The 24,075-nt window shown below is 50.0% G+C and overlaps 1 protein-coding gene across 2 annotated transcripts in view; it reads right to left on the bottom strand.

The window, feature by feature from the left end:
• Positions 1-16,661, bottom strand: part of ITGA11 (integrin subunit alpha 11) — a 117,437-nt gene extending 100,776 nt beyond the window's left edge. For both annotated transcript variants that reach the window (XM_081124049.1, XM_081124048.1), the window contains exon 1: positions 16,474-16,661. In XM_081124049.1, coding sequence (XP_080980175.1) covers positions 16,474-16,525 — 52 coding nt within the window. In that variant the 5' untranslated portion in view covers positions 16,526-16,661. The remainder of the gene's footprint in view (positions 1-16,473) is intronic.
• Positions 16,662-24,075: the final 7,414 nt, after the last annotated feature.

Raw genomic sequence — 24,075 nt, forward strand, 5'->3', positions numbered from 1 at the left:
CAGCGGCCTGAAAGGACCTGGGACACTCGGGGAGGAACTAACCTGCCTGAGATCCGGGCGAGAGGTGGGGGGGCGGCTTCCTCCCAGGCGGAAGGGCTGGCAGAGGCCATGGCTCCTTTGGCGAGTCCTCCCCGTACACAGCCGGCAGGCAGGCGCCATGTTTGAATCGCCAGCACCTGACTCTCACCTTTGGCCCCGCCCCGTGATTCCCCGAGGCCCCGCCCCTCCCCACCTGCAGCTCATCCAGGCCATTTCCAGGGGCTTTTCTGTGCAAGTGTCCTCTTGAGCCTCATGCTTAGGACTTTCCTAAAATCTCTCAAACAAGCAGCAGTGTGCCCCATATGTCTTGATAAGTGGCCCAGGCCTGGCACTGGTGGCAGCCTGCATTGGCTCATAGCTTGGCCTTTCCTGGACACCTCCAAGCCCAGCACAAGTAGCAGCCATCTATGGTTTGCTGAGTAGTTCATGCTGGGTGGCCCTGGGCAAGGCACTAACAGAAGCTGACTTTTCACCTCCCAGGAGGCTCCAGAGACAATGCACCTGGTAGTCAAACTTGGCCATGCTGGATTACAACCCTACCACATCCACGAGTGACACACTCAAGGGGCACACTTGGTGAACACCAAAGCTCCACTGAAGTAAATCCTGCTCCATAGAGGTGTCTCCAGCACAGCAGCTCTTTGGCTGTAGTTGCAGCTGGTCCTCACACCCATTGGCCTGGGGGTCAATTCCTCCCAGTGACGCCAACAGCAACCAAGGCTCAACTACAACAGGACAGTGCACACAGCCCACACAGGGGAGCACCTAGAAGGCCCACCTCAGGTGACTGCGGAGGCTGAGCCACTGGACCCTACAGAACGCCTACTACACAAAGCTACTCTACAAATTCCAGGAGACATAGCAGCTCTACCTAATACATAGAAACAAACACCTGGAAGCAGCCAAAATGAGGAGGCAAAGAAACATGTCACAAAGCAAAGAACAGAAGAAATCTCTAGAAGAGGAACTAAATGAAATAGATCCAAGCAAGCTAACAGATACAGAGTTCAGAATTTTGTTTATAAGGATGTTTAAGCATACTATTAGGGAAATAACAGAAAATCTATAACATAATAAAGTACAAATTTGAAATGAAGGCTACAGAAACTGAAATGAAGAATAATTTACAGGGGTCAACGGTAAAGTAGAGGACGCTGAGAATCAAATCAGCAATTTGGAACATGAGGAAACAAAAAACACCCAACCAGAAGAGCAAAAAGAAAAAAGAATCCAGAAATGTGAAGATAGTATAAGGAGCCTCTGGGACAACTTCAAGAGGCCCAACATTCATATTATTGGGCTGCCAGAAGGAAAAAAAAGAGAGCAAGAAATTGAAAACCTATTTGAAAAAATAATGACAGAAAACTTCCCCTACCTGGGGAAAGAAATAGACTTACAAGTCCAAGAAGCACAGAGGGTCCCAAACAAGAGAAACCCAAAGAGGCCCACAGCAAGACACATCAGAATTAAAATGCCAAAGGTTAAAGACAAAGAGAGAATCTTAAAAGGAGCAAGAGAAAAGCAATTAGTTACCTACAAGGGAGCACCCATACAACTGTCAGCTGATTTCTCAACAGAAACTTTGCAGGCCAGAAGGGAGTGGCAAGAAAGATTCAAAGTGATGAAATACATGGTACTACAACCAAGACTGCTCTACCCAACAAAGCTATCATTTAGAATTGAAGATCAAATAAAGAGCTTCTTAGACAAGCAAAAGCTAAATGAGTTCATCACCACCAGACCAGCACTACAGGAAATGTTGAAGGGTGTTCTTTAAGAAGAAGCTAATGAACAAAAGAATCTGATGAATTAAATAAATCCAGAGACATTGACGCATGCAAAAGATGATCATATTTCAGAGGAAAGAGGGAAGGAGGGTGGGAAGAGATTAACCAAAGAAGTTATATGCATATAAGCATAACCCATGGACACAGTCAATAACGGGGTGAAGGCCTGGGGAGGGGGTGGGAGCGAGGTGGAGGGGGTCAATTGGGGGGAAAAAATGAGACACCTGTAATACTTTCAACAATAAAGATAAAAAAAAAAAATAGATTCAGTGACATAGAAGCATGGAACAGACTGAGGGATCTCAGAGGGAAGGTGGGGGTGGTTGGGTGGTCAGACAGGAAGAGATTAACCAAAGAACTTACATGCATATATGCATAACCCAAGGACACAGACAATAGTGTGGAGAAGGCCTGGGGCAGGAAGTGGATGTGGGATGGAAGGGGTCAATGAGGAAAAAAGGGGGCATCTGTAATATTTTCAACAATAAAGATAAATTAAAAAACAACAACCAACTATCCCAAATGTCTACTGCCAATTTTAGGTCTTTAGAAGAGTCAAGGGCTCATGACTCTATCAGTCTTTGCTGGAAAACAAAGGCCTGCCTTGTGAGGTGATGAGCTCTCTGTCATTGCAGGAATGCAAGCCAGGATGGCCACTTGTCTAGGATGTTCAGGTTCCAAGTTCCCTCTGAGCCAGATACTTGGTACTGAGGCCTCTCAAGAGGCCTCTGAGCCCCAGGGCTCCTCATGGACCTGTGGATGAGGGAGAGCCAACTAGGCACTGGGTCCACCCATGCACTAGATGAAATTATTTTAAAACAAAGTCCCTGTTGTCAACTTCTTTCTCATGTTACATGTACTTTATAGTCATAGTCTAGGTTCTGACTCAGCAAATGTTCATGGAAGCATGGGAGCATAGCCCCAAAGAGCTTTTGGAATCAGGGAGGCCAAACATTTGTTTTAGAGGTGATTAAATGGAGGTCTTAAGAGGATACTTGACTCTCTCAAATTTAGTATTGCAGCCCAGGGCTTTTTCGTTACCCTAGGCTTATAGGATCCAGCTAGTGAAAGATGTAATCAAGCCCCAGGCTTTGGTTTCCACATCTGTAACATTCAGGATTAGCTCAGATTGACCCATCTGGGCTAAGTCATGGCTGGTTTCAAGCAGCCATTTCTAAAAAACATCAATAAGGGGTGGGGTAAGTGTAATATTCTATCAGCCATGAACTCCCCTGTGTGAATGACTTCATAGCTATTTTACCGCCCAGCATGCTGAGCAGAGCCAGGTTCTGAAGAAGAGGGGATGCTGACTGGTCTGAGCTGCCTGAGGCAGTGTCAAGACCCTAAAGGGGTGTGTGTTGGAGGTAGGGCAGGATGGTGCGATGCCACATGGAGGAGAAAGTAAGAGGGAGGCAAGTGAACAGTGCCCACTGCCCAAAGGGCCAGGCCGCCTTCTGGAGAATGGGGGTACTACTGATAAGATAGAAAAGCCCACAGAAATCTCTTTGGTAGTGGTCCAGGAGGGCTTCCTAGAAAAGGAGGTCTTTCTGGAGCTGCTAGTTCTCAGAAAAAGCAAAAAGCTCCTCTCCACTTTAACCTATTTCCACTAAGGACATTTATTAGGGAGAGGATTAGGGGTTTTATCTTCTTTCATGGGGGCAATAGACTTGCGGTTCCCGCTCCCCCACCAACCACATCCCTTTCCACTCCACCCCACGAACTCTAGGCCAGCCTCATGCTCATCAAAACTTTCATCTGAACCTCTGGTTCCACATAAAATCCCCCTCTGCCCTCATGAATGGGGAACCCTAGGCAGGCCCTTTTCCCTGGCCCGCCCCAATTAGCAATGAGAGCAGTCTAGCAGGGCGGCTGCCAAGCCAAGCAACGCCGCAGAAGCAGCAAGGGACTTGGCTAGCAAGTCGCAAGGCGGCGGGAAAGTGCTCTCCTGGGCCTCACCCTGGGGTGGACTAGGTGCGAGAGGAAATGGCCACTCCTGTCGTCTGGACAACAGTCAGCTTCTCTAGACTCTTTCTGGTGAATGCCAAGGGCTCGCTGGCCCTTAAAAAGGCCTTGGTCAAACCTCCAGGGAGAGAGAGCCAGGGCAACAAAGAAATCATGTCACACAGATGGACCGAGTTTAAGTCCATTTCATAAAACACCCCCAGTCTAACCTGAGCCCCATCGCATTTCAGTTCTGGGTGAGCAGAGATGGGGTATCTGTCCTTCCTGAGACTGCACATCGTGACCCAGTGTCCCCATGGTGTAATGGGTGAGAAGAGTTTAGGTGGGACAAGAGTGGACACTAAAACTTGACTACTCGTGTTTCTTTAATGAATATTAAAAATTACAAGCAAATGAAACCTTAGATTTCACAGCAATTATTGCTTAGGATGAAGCTAAGTACAAAGACAGAAGATTTAAAGTCAATTTAAAGAAAATTATTAAGCAAAAAGCCATGTGGGCAGCACATGAAAAGCAGGAGAGAAGGCAGACTTTCAAGATGACCAAAGCTGGATTTGGATTCTGGCTCTCTTGTTTATCGGCAGCCGTGTGACCTTTGGGGAGTCACGTAACCTCTCGGAATTGCTGTCTCTGGAATCAGACTGCCTGAGTTCAAATCCCAGGCCGTGACTTTATACCTGGGTGATCTTGGGTAAGTTACTTAACTTCTATGTACCTCAGTTTCCTCATCTCTAAAGTGGGGGAATAGTACCCTCTTGCAGGATCATCGAGAGGATGAGTGCTTAGAATAAAACCTGATGAGCTGAAATCCCCAGGGAACGTGAGCAAGTATTACTGTTGCTAAATGCAATAAATAACGTTTATTGAGCACCTCATCCTTGCCAGACATTTTGTGTGGTAATCAGTATTGTTTACAATTTTTCATACTGATTCTACAGTGTAGACATTATAATTTCAATCATACATTCTAAAGAGAGGAAATGATCTGCCCAAGTTCACACACTTAATAAGTGTCAGGGTCAGTATTCAAATGCCAAGTCAGTGGAACATGACCCTCATATGAACTTTGTTGGGCTCAGGCTCAATCTCTCTACCTGTATAATGGGTTTCTTGTCATCTCCCAAGCCACCAGAGCAGATTCTGGTCTAGTGGTTTGAAGGGACTGGGTCACGACCTGGGGTCTACTGTTCAGTCCCTGCCATCTTCTCTGGGCACTGCCAGCTCCTTCTGGGATACTAAATGACATGGTGGTGTTCTTTGGTATATGGATATGTCTGAATCACTACCCTTTTGTGGGAAATGAGGCATTTTGAACTTCTGCTTCATGCCCCTTGTTTCCTGGGAAGTCCCATTATATACCCAGGTTTGCACTGTGTAAAACAAGACCTTTTCATGTCTCCTTGTGTTTCTGAGTCACAGTAAATAACACGGAACAGCACAGGGCCAGCTGGGCTGCCTGCTGTGAACTCATTTGCTCCTTTCAAGGCCTCTTCCCTTCAACAGCCCCCCTCCCCGCCCCCCCCCCCCAGCATCCCTCCTTGCGCTGCCCACCTGCAACTGTCAGTAGCCTCTGCTTGTCTGGAAAGAAAGCCAGAAGTGTGAGGGCTGAACCTGTGCCCACCTAGGGGAATGGCATCTCATGAAAGGTGACTGGAGAGAGGGTGATGTTAATCCCAAGGGGAACAGATAGTGGTATTTCAGGCTGTTGCACAGCAGGCCAGGATGAAAATTTCAGTGGTTAATTAATTCTTTCCACAACTATTTATTTCTAGCTGACTCGGGCCGGCACTGCTCTGGACCCTGGGATACATAAGTAAACACAACATACAGGAATCTTTGCTCTCATGGTTACATTCTGTTGGAGGAGACAGCTGATAAACAAGGTGAATAAATAAATAGGTAATAATGCCAGACAATTAGAAATGCCTCAGTGAGACCAAAGCAGGGGGAGGTTGAAATTTCGGTCAGGGGCGTCGGAAAGGCCCCCATGAGATGGTGATGCTGGAGGAAAGGCCTAAAGGAAGTGAGAGAGTCTCTTTGGTGAAAAGCATTCCAGACAGAAGGAACAGCAAGTGCAAAGCCCGAGGTGGCTGATATGTTTGAAGAACCTTCCGGAAACTGTGGGTGGAACTGAATGAGCAAGTGGGGGAGGAGTGGAAGATGAGGTCAGGAAGGCAGAGGGAGCAGATCACACAGGACCTCTTATTCAGAGTAAGAAGGGGAGGCCTAGGGGGTTTGGAGAGCAGGAAGGACAGGACATGAGCTCACCTACATTCTAGCAGCATCCCTCTGGCTCCTGGGTGGAAGATCCTCAAGGGCACAAGGGCAGATGCAGGGAGATCAGTTAGGTGACTATTGCTACAGGCCATAGGAGCCTTCTGGGTAGCCCCCAGACCCCGGCCTGCCTCCTGGTCATAGTCCTCCAGGCTGAGCAGAGGTGGGAAGATGGCACTTTCCCATTAAGGATGATGTAGGACCAGTGGAACCGACAGGTTGGGGTGGGGTGGGGGAGGGGCTAATTGGAAAATGTGCTGGAAGACGGTCAGATCCACAATGAAAAGAGCGAAGAGAGCAGGGGCAATCTTGGTGACAGTTTCGACCCATTCAGAATAATCTGCGGGCCCCTTGCTGGGCCTGCCAGTGTTGATGCCCCTGGCTGGCCTCACCAGCAGCAGCAAGCACATTCCACAGCTGTTTGGCTTGTGGTCTGGCCTGGCCCTCTCACTGGTTTCTTCTGCTCAGAAAGGCTTTTAAAATCAGAACGTGGGTTTTCTTTAAGTTTGGGGCATGAATCATTGCTTCTGGACTGGAAAGGGGATGGAGGGACAGGAGGCCCCATGCCCCGGGAGCTCCCTGTCACTCAGGACAGCATGTCACCAAGGCACAGATATGTAACAGGCTCCCTTCCAAGTTCTGGCCAACATTTCCAACTGCCCGAGGGCCACCTCCACCTGCCCCATGAACCCTGCAAAGTTAACATGTCCAGACTGACTCAGCTTCCCCCTCCTCAGACCTCCTTCTCCTCAGGTCAGTGGCGCCACCCTTTGGCCTTCCAGCCACCTTTCCTTCCTGGCAACCAGGTCCCTGCTCGATTCTGCCCCTCAGTTTCACTTCCCTTTCAGCTTGCCGCCTTCATTTCAGGCTCTGGTGGCCTCTTGCCCTGGTCACTGCAGTGCCCTTTTCATCATTTCAAACCTGTTCCCGGGTGTTGTCCTGTGGCACCCACCCCCCATCACCCTGGAGCTTTTCAAAATGCAGATTAGAACATGCCCACACCTTCCCTCAAAAACCTTCAAGAGCTCCTCATCCGCTAAATCCAAATGCCTTGCCCTGCCAGAGGTTAGTCCTGTGCACCAAAAGGTTGCTGGTCAGGGCACATACTTGGGTTGGGGGTTCAATCCCTGGTTGGGGGGCATGTACAGAAGGCAACCGATTGATGTTTCTCATATTTCTGTTTCTCTGTCTCTGTCTCTCTCCTTTCCTCTCTCTAAGCATGTCTTCAGGTAAGGATCAATCAATCAATCAATCAATCAATCCAAATGTCTTAGTTGGCATTTGGGTCCTTTCTCAGCAGTCTCTGCCCACTGTTCCTTCTGGCAGTTCCCCACAGCACATACTCAGCATCCTGTTGAGAAAACATCAGGCTGTTTGCCCAGATATAGTCGCTACCTTTCCTGCACTTACAAATAATCTTTCTTATCTCTCAAATCCCAGAGTCTTTTATCCGTAGCTCTCTTACAGCCTTTATTATTCCTCTCATCCCCTTGTATGAGAGCTGTTTATCCAAGAATCTTCTCTTCTACTAACCATAAACTCCTTAAAAGGCCAGGACTTATGTCTTAGCTTTTAACCCCCAGAGCACCTAGCACAGGGCCTGGCTCATACATTCTATTGTACTGGGACCTCCTGGGGGGCACATGTGCAAAAAATTTAAGACATTTATCTTGCCCTTAAATATCTTTCTGTCTATTTGGGTAGACAGTTCTTACATTCGTTCAACACATTAATTGAGCACCTACTATGTCTGACACTGTGTGAGAGCTGGGGACACAGAGGCTAACAGGAGATGAGGCTCCTGCTCTCAGTCCAGCGGGGGAAGATGCTCAGGTAACTCTAATACTGGCTGATGGGTGAAGTACAGAGTGTATTACAATCACAGAAATAGGGCTTCAAGGTCTAGTTAAGGGGTCAGGTACGGCTTTCAGGAAGTAGTGCCTAAGTGGAGACCTGAAGAATAAGTGGGAGGCAGCCAGGAGAAAGGAGGCAGGATGGGACATAGGAAACTATATGAGTGAAAGCTAGAGAAAGCGGGTGTGTTTGAGAAGCTAAGGTGCTCAGCCTGGTAGGCATGGTGTAGGGGTGTGAAGGTGCTCTTGGTGCTGCTAGAGGTGAGTCCTGAGTGCAGGCCAGGGCTAACCCTTCAGGGTCTGGTTAGCTCTGTTGAAGAGTCTGGACTTAACCTAATGGAAATAGGGAGCCAATGAGGGTTTTAAGCAGGGGACTGAGTACACAACACAGTCTGTCATTTAGCCTCACTTTGGCTTCTATTGAGAAAGGTCTAGATGGATTGAGGCTAGAGGCACAATGACACCTGAGTTTGGGCTGGGGACTCAGAGAATTCCCAGGGCCCCCTTGCTCTGCCCCCAGGCCAGCCTCCTCTCTCTCCATGATGGAGCATCCCTTCCTCACTCAGTCAGGCATTTCCTTCGCCTGAACACTCACAACAGCTCCAGCAGGGCCCAGAATCACAGGGTTGGAAGGACCCTAATGGGCTTCATCCAACTCTTGCTGGACACCTCCTGCTTCCCCCAACCTCCTGTGCTGCTCCATCTGTCTGGGGGCAGTTCTGACCCGGATCCTCTGCCTAATCAGTCCCTGTAGCCCCCCTTTGTCTTTCTTGGGTCTCCTAATTGGGGCCACACAGTGATCAATACCTTATGGCCTGGGGGGGTGGTGGACAGAGACTGGGTTGCCAACAAATAACCCTTCTGCTACCAACTTTTACTCCCAAATTCCACCTTGCATCCAGGCTCTCAAATCTGACTCCAGGTTGTGTCTCCAGCCCAGCCTGGCTGTGAATCCTGTGCAAATTCAGGCTGGGTAGTTGGACCAGAAGAGCTGAGTCAGGAGAACTGGCAACATCGTGACCCTGAGCAAATCATTTCCCTTCCCTGGACGGCATTTTCTCTTTTGCTTGACTGGGGATTAATTAGGTTTAGATGACATCGATGATTCTCAGGCTTGGCTGCCCATTAGAATTATCGGAGAGCTTGAAAAAATACCAATGCTGGGCTCCACCATGGACAGTGATGACATGGTCTGGGGTGGGGCCTGGGCAGAGGTTTTGTTTTACACCATCATTCTCTGTTCATCACTGGATTTGCTGATCGCCTGCAATTCCATGATAGACCAAGAGGGAAGGCCAAGGTAGGCAGGTAAACAAACCTGAGGACCAACAAGACCACAGCGGTGCAAACACCTGCAGCTGCAGAAAGGCCAGCAGTCACCAAGGTGACTTACTCCAGAGCCCAGTGTCAAATGCTTGAAGGCTTCCCTCCCTCCAAACTTCTCAAAGTGGTCTTAGGGCAGTAAATGGAGACAGAAGCATCTTCTGAATTTTGTGTGGATTCTGTGCAAAGTCAAAAGAAGCATCTTTTGAATTGCTCCGTGGACACCCCTGCATCTATGGACACCAGCATTTTGCCTGAGCCCTGCAGTCTGTGTGTGGTCTGTGCTTTTTCCTCCCCCACTGTGTTCCTTGAGGCCGAGGCTGTGGAATCCCCAGAACCTGGTGGTGCCTGGGATGTGGTGGGCATTCAGTACATGTTGGCCAAATGGATAAGCCACCCAGTTTCTCCATCTGTAAAGTGGGATCATGGTGCCTCCTTGCCAAGTTACAGGCCTGTGGGGACAACCACACGAGCAGGGTCATCTTCATAGTTGTGCAGTTGCTCAGGGCCCCAAACTCAGAAGGGCCTGAGGTTTTGATTGGTTTAATGCTTTCCTGAGGCCATCTTGAAATTCTTAATAATTTTTAAACAAGGACCCACAGATTATGTAGCTGGTCCTGCATGTGTTAGTAACTGGTGCAAATAAACTCAGAGAAGAGCTCAGTCTGTAAATTATTTATGGGACTTTATGATTGCCACAAATCACTGAATATCAGGGGATATGAAAGAGCAGTTCCATCAGAAGGAAAGTAGATGGACATTCCTTTGTGGCCTTCTCTCTGGCAGGGGAGATGGGCCAGGCTAAGAGGGAGGATGGTGGACATAGTGGACACCCCCAGAGGTCTACAGAGAATGATTTCAATGACCCTGTCCTACCTGCCTGCCACAGATGTAGAAAATATACCATTAGAACTTCATTCCTTTGGCTGACGCATTGCTTTCTCCTTAAGTTTCTCTGATGGGTGTAGCAAATTTGGTTCCTAATGTCACCTTTGGCCATAAGACCTGCCCCTGAGTTCCCAGTGATCTTGGGAAAATCACAGGAAATCATTCAAACTTTAAGAGCCTCAGTTTCCCTATCTATCTAAAGCCCATGGCAGCTTTGGCCAGGCCTCTGGCCTCATCTGGCCTATCCTGGCCCATCCTGACTGATAGAACAAACATATGGGAGTGCTCTTTGCAGACTGTCAGGAGCTGTACCCACTTGTTCATTTCATGTTTTTTCCATGGCTTTCCTGAGGCCCGGTCCTCCCAATCTGCAAAGAAATAGGCCGTAGAAACCTTCAGGGTCAGGATTTCTCGCGGCCTGACCCAGCTGAGTGATGCTGCTGGTGGAAGAAAGCCGTTAGCCCCAGCTGCAGAGGCAGGAGCCACTTCTCTGTGTCATCCTGTTTGGAATCCCAGAGCACGTTGCTATAGCAAGTTGCCTAACTCGCCCCACACGCCACGTGGAAAAACCTCTGCCTGCTTTAGAACAGCATCACCCAAGCCACAGACTGGCTTCTTCTGTGTCATAGGATAAGGCTGTCATCGTCCAAAGGGCCAGGGTAGGTGCACCTGGCCGGTGATGGAAATGGGCTGAGCAGTTGAACTGTGCCAGACAGGTACCCCTGCCTCAATTATTTTGTCTGCTGGCTGGTGCTGGTGTCTGAAGTTCCACCATTAGCCCTTTACTCCTCTGACTCAAGGCACAGCCAGTTAAAATACAAACCCCTTTGGGTAGGACACATGAAGTTCTCATCACTCGTTAGTGCTGTTCAGCATGAATGAACTCATTAGGCATGGAGCTCAGAGAAAGCTTTGATTAGGGGAATGGGAAAAGAGGTAGGAAGGGAAGAGAGGAACACCCAGCCTGGACCATGAGGGTGGTTAGAGAGGGAGCCCTAGGGCAGACTGGTCCAGAGTACTGGGCACTTGGGGGCAGGTGAAAGAGCCTCACTTGGCTCTCAAAGAGGATGCAGTGTGAGAGAGAGGATCCTATATCAGGGGGCACCATGTGAGGACCACGTCTCACCAAGCCAGCACCTTGACTGAGAAATCACTGTCTAGCTGAAAAAGGGAGCTGCCTGTCTGGGCTGGTGGCCCTGTGAGAAGGACCAGATGTACACTGATCCCATGAAGACAGCTTCTTTAGCAAGGGCATCTTATCGGTCTTTCTATGCTTTCTAGGCCCAGTTTCTAAAGAGATAGTATGCATGGATTAGGAGCAGCAGCTTTGGGTTCAGACAAATCCTGACGCCATCTCTTACTCAATCCGAAGGACCATGGATGAGCCATTTAACTTCTCATGTGTAACCTGGTGATTGCAGTAGTGACTTGATGGAACTGTTTCAAGGCCTGAGATGTGAAGTGGTGCTTGACACAGTGGCTGGCATCAATCAAATGATAAATGATGGGAAGGGTAAGAATTGCTACCGTTAATTGAGGTCTTACTGGGTGCCAGATGCTGTCCTAAGCACTTGAGATGAATGAACCATTAAGATCATGTAATGTACACATCAGCCTGAGAAGTCATTACTCCCCCCATTTTACAGTTAGGGAAAATGAGGCCCAGAGGGCTTATCCAGGGTCGTTCAAGTAGAAAGGATTTGAATCCAGGCAGTTGGGTCCCCAGGCCAGGCACGCCGATTATTATTGTTGCCTGTGTGTGTGTGTGTGTGTGTGTGTGCGCGCGCGCGAAGGGGGAATGAGGGGCAGAGGCAGGGAGGGCGTTGGACCACACTGACTTTTTCCTCCAGGTGGGATTTTACTCATTTTGTGACTCAGGTGATGAGTACACAGTATGAAAACCCTTCAGGGAATTTTTTGGCAGCTTATTTACTTTTGGTTTACAAGATGACCAACTGCAGTCTCTCTCTCCCCCTTCTCACTGGTAACACAATTCATACAGTTAGGATTTACATGTTGGGGGCTGGGGACAGTCCCCACCTGGAGCACAGCTCCCTGTAGCAAGCACCCCATATTGAGGGCCTGTGGGTATCTTTGGAGCTCACAATTGTTTGGGGGAAAATAGCTTCAAATGACTGTGAATCCTTGATGGTAGCCCACGGGCTGGTGGGATGGGGCATTAAGTGATGAGAACCAGCAGAGATAACATTTAAAAATCGACTGCTTGTTAAAAACTTATTTTGTAGCTGATCCTTCCTGAGCCAGCCAGAGGCTGTTGCTGCCTGGGAAGGATTATGATGGATCCTTTCTTTTTGCAACTGCAATAGAATAGGGCTCAACTTTGACTCCCAAAGTAAGATTTGAAACCTATAGTGAGATGATAATCTCCAAAGTCAGGCATCCTGGAGAGAAAAGAGGGCTTTTAAAATTCTCCAACCTCCCTTCTATATAGCAAGAGCCGCACCAGGCCAGCTCAGAACAGTTTTAGCCTAAGTGATGAGGAGAGGGAACAGAAGGAAAGCTCCCAGCTGCTGGAAGAAGCTTCCACCACAGGAGGGGAGAGAAAGAAGGTCAGAGAGGGCAAAATTAAGGTGAGTCCAAATTAATCGTAAGTCCTCCAGGGCCCACAGCCCTGTATGGGCGGGCTTGGGACAGGGAGAATGGCAAGGAGATAGACATCCCATTTCTGGGGGTCCACTGTGGGGTTGACAAGGCGGCGTGGTAAATAAGGAGAAAGAGGGTGACACTCCACACCATCTCTTTAGGGCCCCCAGTGCCTGATGTGGAAGGTGAGAGGCTTGGCTGGCAAACTTCCAGCAGGGTGGGCAGTGGGGTAGGCAAAGTGACAACTTCATCTCTTTCCCTGCTCTTCCAGAACTGGAGAGCAGGGCTGAGGTCTTTTCAGGCTTTGCACACCCATAGTGCCTAGTACTGTGCTTTTTCCATACAAGGTTTTCTGCTCAATAAGACCTCCACCCACAAGGACACACAAAGGCTGTGCCGAGTGGTATGGTTCTTCTCTTCAACACCACAAAACACTCACACTAAAATCATACTGACTTTAAGACAGCCTCAATGGCAAAAAATACCAGAGTTCCTATTATGATCAAGGCTTCGGGCCAGGTCTTTGGGAGAAAGGGCTAGGACGTTTAGGTTTATTTAGAGCTGTGGCATTAGGCCTCCTCTGAGCCTCCTGTGCCCCAGTACTCCCTCTAGACTTCTCCTACGGACTTGAGCTTGAAGTTACATCTCTGCGTCCTCAAATTCCTTACTTAATGGAATGTATCGTGAGTGCTGCTGCTGCTGCTGGTGTCAGAGAAGAAACACATCCTCCTTGAGTGCTTAATATGTGCCTGGAACTTTCCAAGAATTTTATATACATTTGATCATTTAACTCTCAATAAATCTGTAAGTTCTGTTATTATTACCCACATTTTTCAGGTGAGAAAACTGAGGCACAGAGCCATTTAGTAACTTGCCAAGGGCACAGAGAACTGGCAGAGCCCAGACCCACCCCAGGCAGTGAGACCCCAGGGCTTTCACTCCCAGCTGTGCCTGATCTCCCAGTGTGTTTTTATGGGGCTTGGCAGATAACAGGTGCTCAGTGAAGACTGGGTTTTAAAGAATCATCATGTCATTAATCCTTACTACAGATGTGCTATGGTAGTCAAGTTCTGGTCAATGGATCTGCTCTCTCTGAATGTCAGCTGGAAAAGTCTTTGGACTGGTCCACTTTTTTTCTGGTTTTCTTGATAGTTTTGCCCACTCAATCACCCTGCCCAGAGTGCAGCAGGGGCTCTAGAAAGATAGACTCTGAATTAATAATAGCCTCAATGAGAACTTACTTCCAACTTGGCCTGTAACAGGTCCCCTGCCCAGCCAAGCTGTGCCGTCACTGTAGGCAAGCTTCCTGGTAATTCTCTCATTGACTCCGTGTGAGGCACAAATGAGAGATAAACACCAATACTGCTGTGGAGCCAGGGGAATGGGCCCAGTGACCCTTGCCATAGTGCCAACCTTCAGAGTCCACACTGACCAGACTCACCTTTGTGGTTTTAAAATATTTGCCTTTTTGTTCTTTAACTGGTCCTAGGAAAAAATTCTAATGTATGAATAGTCCCACATTACAGCCTGTCCACACTCTATGCAATCCTTCAAAGCCCCTTTCAAATAGTATCTCCTCCAGGAAGCCTCCCTTACTTCTCCTAGTGGAACGGAACTCGTTTGAACCGTAGCCCTTACCTTCTCTGTGCCATTCACTCCCTAGTGCCTCTATTTATGTACCTTTCCCTGATCTTGCCTTGTTCTCAGTTCTGGGCAGAGCCCAGATTGCTTACATGCTTGGGCCACAGTCCCAGCTCCTTGCAAACAGATGTCGTTCCAACATTGATTGATATATTTAATGAATCCCACATTTCAAGAACCCAAACTGACCAAACATAACTCCGGTGTGATTTTCTCCATATAAAGGGAGCTCTGAGTCACAAATCCTGTCCCCATCCTTCACCCCATTTCCCCACCCCCACCACCTTTGTGTGAGCAACACATTAACAACCACTGCTTTAGCCCCACTGTGCACCAAGCGCCGTGTTAAGGACTTTTCTTAATCATCCTGATAGTATTATGAACTCAACTTCTATCTTCATTCCACTGAGGAGGAAACCTGTTGGAGAAATCGCCTAGCCTACCCAAGGTTGTACAGAGAGTGGGCTGCAGAGCCAGGACTAGAAGCCAAGTCTGATTTCAAAGGCTTTGCTTAGCTTCCTGAGGTCCAGACTGTCTTTGGCCCCTAAGGCAACCTCTCCATCTCAGGGTCTGTCCGGGTGGTTCCACCCATCTGGAGTCCCACAGGAGTGCACCCTCTTTCTGTGGCAGGATCTCCTAGTGATTTGAAGACAGTTCCTGGAGTTGTCTGCCCCCGGCCTAAATGACCCAGAGTACACTTCACCTCTTCCTGAAGCTAGTTTCTAGAGGTATGCTGGCCTGGCTACAGCCCTTCCCTTGTCTCCCCCCCTCGCCCCCCCAAAGAAAAAACAAAAAAACTTAATGCATCAATGTTTGTTTTCAACTGTAGCACTAGGGTCTGAATTGAACCCACCAACCAGAGGCCCTTTCAAATACAGGCACTCCTGGAAACTCTGCTATAGACGGACCAATGTGTGTGTGTGGGGGGTGCACTTGTTTCCGCGGTACCTCTGAACTGGGGTGAACGAGTGTGGGCTGGGAGGGGCATCTCCACCCATGCTCCCTGAGGGTGCCTCTCCCGCGGCCACGGCCTCTGACCCCCCAGTACCGGAGCACAAACAGAAGGGGAGCAAGGGCGGGCAGCCAGCCCCTAAGGTGGGCGCTGGTCCCCACCCGGTGGAGGGGCCCCCAAAGCTTTCGGGGTCCATAGAATCGCGTTGCTGCGGGTGGGGCCGGGGCGCGCGGTGTGGGGAAGCCCAGGCGGGGTGCCCCAGAGCGGAGATCCCAGGGCTGCCTCTCGCTCCCGCCGCGCCCGCCGGAGACGCCCACCGAGCCCCTCACCTGGCCCGCATCGGGCGGCGGCGAGCGTCTCGGCGACCCGGACTTCCCCGGATTATTGAATAATTGCATAATTCCGAGCACGGGGTGGGGGGGCGATGCCCTGTCCCTACCCCGAGTGCCAGATAACGTTTCTGGGGTCTCCGGACTGCGAAGCCGCTGACCCCGGCCGCCCTTGGCCTGCCGTCGATGGCTCGCCACTGCCTTGGGGCCGAAAGCCCTGGGGTTCGCTCCGTCTCTGGGCTCCCGGGTCTCCCCAGCGCCCCGGGGGTCAGCGTCGGGCTCTCCACATTGCAGGATGCGCCCTCCGCTCGGGGCAGGGGGCTCGGGGCGGCGTTGGCTCCGCGCGTCCCATCCCCTTCCCAGCCCGCGCCCCGCGCCCCGCGCCCCGCGCCCCGCGCCCCGCGCCCCGCGCCCCGCGCCCCGCGCCCCGCGCCCCGCGCCCCGCGCCCCGCGCCCGAGCCCTTGGCGCTCCCGGGACGCTCGAGTGCCCCCGGCGGCGGCGCGGGAACCCCGCGTGGCCCTTGGAGATAGCCGGGGAATCCCCTGGGGCCACTGGACCGCAGCGCTTTGCTCCTCGAGCCTCTTCAACTCTTCCCAAACACACCAAACTCCCGGCTCCAAGTCGCTCCCGCGAGCCTCGCTCTTTTGCGGAACTTGGCCGAGCCCCCAGTCTGCAGCCAATTCCCGGGGTACCCACGTCCCTACGAGAAGCCAAGGTCGGACCTGGAGGCGCACGGCGTCGCGCTCCTGGCAGCTGGACCCCAGACCCGGGCGGGCCAGGGAGCGGCTCCGGAGGCAAGGGAGGCAAGAGGGGCACGTACCTGGCCACAGGCTGAGCGCCCAGGCCACCAGGAGGCCCGCGGGCAGGTCCATGGCCCCGGTGCGGCGGCGGGTTCACGGTGCGGAGCGGCGGGGGCGGCGAGCCAGAGCGGCAGCGTCCTGGGCGCGGCGCCGGAGCCTGCACTGCGCGCCCGCCGCGCGCGGCGCCCTGACAGCGGCGCGTTCAGAGGAAGTGGGAGGGCTCGGCGGCGGGGAGGGGCGCGGGCACCGCTCGGGCCCGGCCGGCCCCTCTGCCACCTGGGCAGGCGGCACGCTGCGCTCTCCGCGCCGCGGTCAGATCTCTCCCCTGCCCCCACCTCTGCCTTAGGAGGAAGCCCCGGAGAGCTGATCCTGGGCACCACCTCGCCAGGGGAGCACCTTCTTGTATACCACCGTCACCCAATTAAAGTCCCTTCAGAAAAAATGGTTTATATTTTCGTTTCCCGGAGGAAAGAGCTTCACAAAGCTGCGAAGGGTACCTAAGGTGACCCAGGAACACGCGGCGACTCAGGTGTCCCCTTAGCCAAGGGGAGTAGATGTCCCTCAAAAGTGTATTCTCAGAGCCACCCCTGCCTCCCTGCACCCTGGGGCTTGGAATGAACATAAGCGCACAGCACTTCTTCTGACCCTGGAATAAATGCAGGCCAGTCCCCCTCCCCCTCCACTCTCCCCATCCCTCACACCTGAGGCTTTCCAAAGCCTCCAGGAGGGCTCTATGCCTACTTTTGCCATAACGGTGAAGCTCTTTGGAACCCAGCCACCATCCTTCCCAGCTCTTCTAACCGCTGACAATTAAATTCAATGCACAGTTGTTGCACAAGCTTTAAATCAGGCCCTGGACCGCAACCCATGGGTGTGGAGGCTGGCCTCTCCAGTGGGAGAAGAGCCGAGACGGAGGGGACGGTGGCAAGTGTGGTGAAAGCTACGGCAGAGGCCCCTCATCGCTTTCCCAGGAAAGCCTTCCATTAACCCCCCCTTATCCTCACCAGCTCCCATCCCCAGGTACCTGCCATTCTCTCTCTCTCTTCATTGGATTTAGTAGAGAAACTACACATCAATTGGTGTAATCATTTGATTAACTTTTTCTCTCCTTGTCCAGACTGAAAACACCATTAGGGCAGAAATCTCTATTTAATTCACAATGGAGCACCCAGCCCCCCAAACCAGGAACCTGGTAGGTGGGTGGATGGGTGGGTGGGAGGTGCAGGGGTCTATGGGCGCACAGAGGCTGTAGTTTTCTGCCTGGGAGGGGCTGGCAGGGCTTCCGAGGGGAGGTGGCGTTCAGGCGAGTCCTGGAGATGAGGTGGGTTTTGAAAAAGCCCGTGTTCGCACAGGTACAGTAGTAGGCACTGTGCTCTTTCTGTGGCAGTTCCCCTGTTTTTTATTCTGGTGTCCTCACCTCTCCTTATCAGCTACAGACTTGGGGGGAAGCTGATTCCATCCCTGGGCTATGTGTGGGGCGTGTGGGGTGGGGTGGGGCGGGAGGACATGTGGTTTAGTTTTAAAAAGGGCAACATGACAAAGGAAAAGATTTTCGGAGAAACAAGCTTTCTCACTCTCCTGAAAGAGTTCCTAGAACTAACTAACTACATAACTCACCAACTTTTTCTCTCCTCCCTTCTCGTAAACTCACATCCCCTCCCAGGATGGGACAAAGAATCACATAGGCCTTGACGTGGACAGGGTCCTGGCCGGGAAAGGGAGGTCTAGCACTGGGATGAGGCAGACATTGGATGACAGAATAGAGGAACCACATTCCACGAGGGTCTTGTTGAGCCACTGAATCAACCCATCCCCTCAGCCTGCTCCCCTGAAGACTTTCCAATTATGTGACTAATGTCCCCTTTATTGTGTAAGAGGGTTTGAGGCAGGATGCTTTGAACCTAGAGCATCCTGATAACAGCTATCCGGTGGGCTGCAAACCACTTCCCTGCCTCGCACAAATTTGTGCCCTCCCTAGTAGTTCACACTGAGGTGCATGGGAGTTGCCTGGAGCCCTTCTGAAGAGTGAAAATCCCCCAAATGTCAGGGAGTCCTGGTGGGCACTGCAGGTATCCCGCGTGTAGGTGGGCTGAGGCCCGCACTCAGACTGCATGCTGCTTGCCGTAAGGGCTCTGCAGGGGGCGTGCTGCTGCTGGCCCTTGGGTAACAATTCTACCATTCATTCACTCGCATTGTCCTCCTCAGGGCATGGGCGTCCTGAATCCAGCAGGCTTACCTTTGTGTAACCAGGGAGGGTGGAAGGGGGGAGGTGTGCCCTCACTTGTTCTTTCAACAAATATTTTAGTGTCTACTGTGCCCCCAGCGCTCTGAAAGTCACATAAGAGAAGCCTGTGCTCGAGGAGCTAGTGAAGGAGCTGAAAAGACGAGACATAACCTCATATGTATTGGCAGGCATTATTTATTATTTAATCATTAATTTAAATCATTTATTATTTAATGATTTTTAAACACTCTTTAAATCACACCAGGCAGCAGCTTATGGGTGACAAATGCGCGATCCACATTGAGTCTGGGGAAGCTCAGAGAAGGGCTTTATGGAAGCTGGGATTTGAGCTGAACAGTAATAATAATAAAAATAATAATCCTTTACATATACATAGTACATGGATTTATTTATTTTTATTGAGATATAATTCACATACTGTAATATTCACCAAGCAATTCAGCAATTTTTAGTATACTCACAAGGTTGTGCAACTATTACTACTGATTTCAGAACATTTTTATTATCCCCCAAAGAAGCCCTGTAACCATTAGCAGCCACTATCCATTCCCTCACCCCAGCCCTTAGCAACCACTAATCTACTTTCTGTCTCTGTGGATTTGTCTATTCTGGACATTTCATGTAAATGAAATCATAGAGCATGTGGCCTTTTGTATCTGGCTTCTTTCACTTAGAACATTGTTTTCAAGGTTCATCTTATGATAGCATGTATCAGTATTTCATTCATTCTTATTGCCAAATAACATTTCATTATATGGATACACTACATTTTGTTTTTATCCTGATGAATATTGGGCTGTTTCCACTTTGGGACTATTATGGATAATGCTGCTATAAACATTTGTGTACAAGTTTTTGTGTGAACATGTGTTTTCAGTTCTCTTGGGTCTATACCTAGGAGTGGAATTTCTGGGTCATATGGTAACTCTGTTTAATTATTTGAGGCACTGCCAGACCATTTGCACGGTGGCCGTCCCGCTTTACTTTCCCACCAGCAGTGTATGAGGGCTGTGCATGGTATTTACTAATTTTGAAATCCCTTTCACACCTATGACCTTATTTAATACTCACAAGAGTCCTGTATTGGGGAAAAGCCCCTTAAGTCTAAATTCAGGATCGATTCTAAAGAAGTGACACGGAGCCTTATTCCAATTCATCAGAGCTTTAATAGGAGAAATTTACATACATGGGCAGACCAGCTGCGTTCCCAGTGGTGACCAGCCAGGAATTATCCACTCCCCTCCCAGGACAGGGTCCCTTTTTATGGGGTGTTAATAGTAAAAGCATATGGTGGGTAGTCAGGCAGACCACCAGAAAGAACAATGCATTTCTAAGTTAACAGATAACATCAGGCAGTTATCCACACTCTATACATTCATTAACATCCTTCCCGGGCCTGACTTTATCTTTGGGCAGCATTCTGGCTTTCTGGGTAGTCGGCCAAGCCTGAGGCTACAGAGAGTTAAAGAGTTGCAGGTTAAGCAGGAGTCCAACACTTCCCAGACGCCTTTGCTGCTGGAGCCATATTGCATCTCTAAGCGAGTTCCCCCACACCTGCAAGAACTTATATTCATTTTTATAGATAAAGAGATTGTATTGGTGAGGAGTCTTTCAATTTTAAGTAACAGAAACTCAATACAAAGTGACTAAATCAGAAAAGAAAACGTACAAACTCCTGTAACTAGGAAGTGCAAAGGTGATTTGCTGTAGGTATGGCTGGATCAAGAATCTCAAAGGAGATTCTTGTCTTTTTTCTCTCTGTCTTCTCTTAGTTTTACTTCAATCTGCTTTTACTTTCCTGCAGGCTAGAAAGATGTAGCCAGCAGTCCCAAGCTTATACTTTATAGAATCTGAAGGGAGAAGACAGCCTTCCCTCCTGGATCCAGCAGAAAAGTCCAGGGTTTTTGTTCATCCCCCCCCCAAACCAATCAGTGTCTGGAGAACTTGGTACTATAATTGGCCCAGTCTGGGGCACATGCCCAGCCCTGAGGGGTTGGGAAGAAAACGGCATTATGACTGACAGCCCCACCAAGACCACATATTATAGGAGAGAAGTTCCTTAAAGGAAACAGAAAAAGGGGATGACAAAATATAATGGACAGACAAAGTCCATAGTTGCTAAGTCCGCTTGAGAAATCTAAGCTCTAAGCAGCAAGGTATTCGCCCAAGATCCCACAGCACCTACATGGCAGAACCGGAATGAGAATCCAGGTGTTCTGACAGGAGGTTCAGAACTCATGACCGCATCACAGCTGGATGAGGGAAACAAGTATTTCAGGCCAGGACTGCATGAGCCCCGAGTCCTATGGGTGTGTCCTCTGGCTCTCTAGCTTGGGGTCTGAGCACCCTCCTCTGGGGAGCACCTGACTTCTCTAGGAGGAAAAGGTGAGTGAGATGCCATCCCCTCCAAAGGAGCCCAGTTGTTTTGGCACTGATGACAGATGACTGTTTCTTCTATGACTAACACACTCTTCATCCAGCAACTTACTTGGGATGGCCCCATCTGCCTTCATTTTTTCCACCCTTTCTCTGCATTTTCACCACTGTGACCTAAGGTGACCAATTGTCCTGGTTTGCCTGGGACTGAGGGGTTTCCTGGGTTACTGGACTTTCAGTTTTAAAACTGGGACAATCTCTGGCCAACTGGGACAAATTGGTCCCCTTATCCACTATCTCTGTCTATCTTGGACCCTCTGCCTCACTTCAACTTTCCCCTCCAACACTTCTCCTCTCTCCACCTCCTATCTCTCTCTCATCCTCTGTTTTTTTTTCCTGTGTACTTTCTCTTCTCTGCTTCCAGGTGCCTCTAATACATCTACTCTCCATGTGAGCATTAGGAGGGGTCCACCTTGAGGTGCAGGCTGGATTCCTGGCTCTTCTCTGCCCCCCAGGTTCCCTTCACAGATCTGGCCTCCTCCCTATGCCTTCCTTGACCATTGGTTTGTGCTTAGGAAATGCAAACTTAAAAAAAAGATAAACTGAAGCAAGCTTACCATTTCTGGGAAGGCACACCTTTTGCCAAAAAATGTTATAATAAACTCCAAAGCCAAAACAAAACAAAAGTAGTAAAGAAAGCTACAAGATTGCTTTTGTTTTCCTCTCTTTGAGTGATGTGTGCCTCTGTTCTGGGCCAAAAACGTGAATGATGGGGAGGTGATTGCATTTGTCCCACACGAAGGGGCTTAGGGGGCTTCCCTTGGATTCTGTTTGTCATGCCAGGTCTCATCCCTGCCCACAGGGTGAAGGATGTTAGCTTTGAGTAAGTGCATTTGCACCAGTCGCTTATGCTTGCCCCAGCCACCTTCCCCTTGAAATAGAAAATCCAGTCGAAAATGCTGGGGCTGGGTGGGTGTCACCTTCTTCCAGATGCTGTGCCTGAGCCCTGATCTCAGCCCTGTTGTTGACGGTCAGTGACTGGGATTTATATTGGATCAAGCCCTGTGTACAACCTGTACCAACGTAGGAACTTATTTTCTGATCTCCATTTCTCAAGCCACAAGTATGTACAGCATTTGCAGTAAAGAAATCAAAGGGAAGGAGTATGGCCACAGCACAAACAGACACGGAGAATAGATAAGGAAACATCCCTTTGAAGAAAAGTATGTCAAAGGGTATGAGAGAATACAAATTGCCTTAAAAGTCGAGGTAGCCGTCAACATCCTAGTTGAGAAACAATTTCCGATGAGGCGTAGATGAGCTAAACCCTTGACATTGGACCAGGCTGGAAGAGCCACATCAGAAAGCTATCACAGCAACACCAGTGTGAAGATAACTGCCTTCAACTGAGCACTTAGTATGGACTAACTGCCCCTCCTGCATCATTTCCTTCAGTGATCAGCACAGCCCGGGGGGGGGGGGGTGTCCAGTTCTTTCAGCGTGACCCTGGCTGGGCTGAGACGGCAGGGAGAAGCCATGAGCGTTATTAGGGGTCTGCATGGAGAGCACAAGGGTCAGGATGGGCTGGCAGGAAGCAGAGTCATGACATTAAACAAAGGAGTGGGGTAGAGAGGGTCCCACAGCGCGCATGGGCCAGGTGCAAGGGGCAGACACTGGCCTTCAGTAAGTTTGTTACCGAGCACCACACTGGGGATGCAGTGACAGACCAGATGTGGATCATGCCCCCCCAAGCAGCTTCAAATCTAGGAAAGGAGACAGAACATGTCCAGTAACACTCAAAACGGCAGTGCCCACTATCGGCCACTTACTGTTCTGGACACTTCCCTTATATGATTTCCTTTCATCCTCACCAGCCTAGGAAGCAGCATAATTACTGTCTGCATTTTACAGGGGAAGAAATTGAGGTTCAGAGAGGTAAGGTCCCAGAACTTGTAAAAGACAGACCTAGGATTTGAATCTGGTTTTGCCTGGTCCTAGATTCCAAGCTCCTAACCCCTTGGCTTCATTGCTTTGCGGGCCGGATGGTGGATGGGACAGTGCTAAGGGCTCTAATGGATGTGCCACCAAGTGCCAGGGCAGCAACAGAGGGGACTCAGGGAAGTGGGTAACATCTGAGCTGAGCCTTGGAAGCAGGAGTTTTTCAGAGGGGACGTGGGGAAGGTCATCCTAAGTAGAAGAAGCTGCAAATGGGCACAGGTCTGTGCAAGAGCTCAGGCTGAGCCCAGGAAATGGTGGGCAATTGGAGGTGGCACAAGTGCAAGAACAAAAGAAGCTCAAGTTTCAGGTTTCTGTCCCTTCAAAGGTGAGCTCCCTCTGGTGTGTTTGGGGACAGGGAGTTTATCTTGTGTCTTCTCCTGCGTTAGCCCCTTGGGAGCCACTTCTTTGGTCTGAGTTTGGTCAGGTTCAAGTCTCTCCATCGGTAGAGGGGGTGATGTGCCGATATGTACCCCACTGTGGGCTCCCAGGGGATGTGATTGGGCCAAACACACATGCACAGGCAAGTGCACGCGTGTGCGCGCGCGCACACACACACACACACACACACACACACACACACAGTCACAAATGTGCATGCACATCCACCCCAACTGTAAATAATGCTCTTCTGATCCAGCACAGTCCAAATCCACTGGGGAGAGAAACATTCCTCCAAGTAAACCTCAAATGTACAGGTTGGCCCGTGCATTGTGGAGGCAGAATTTCCTTTATTGCTCAGAGCAGTGGTGGTTCCTCGTGGCTTTCTTCCACTTTCAGAGGAGGCCCAAGGGCTGGGTGGTTGCATCCATGTTTAAATACCAGGCACAGGGCCTCTGAAGGTGCTCCTTGGCTTTAAAAAGGCCCAGATAAAGCTTTTACATTTTCATCCCTTTCTTTACTCTGGGAGCAGATCAGATTCCAAGAAGCTAAATCCTAATTCGTTTTTAAAGAGGGTGGGTTTAAGAGGTAAGAGTAGAAAAGTAATTTTGGGTCCCATTGTGGG

This window comes from Miniopterus schreibersii (genome assembly GCF_964146895.1).
Source record: "Miniopterus schreibersii genome assembly, chromosome: 1".
Lineage (NCBI taxonomy): Eukaryota > Metazoa > Chordata > Mammalia > Chiroptera > Miniopteridae > Miniopterus > Miniopterus schreibersii.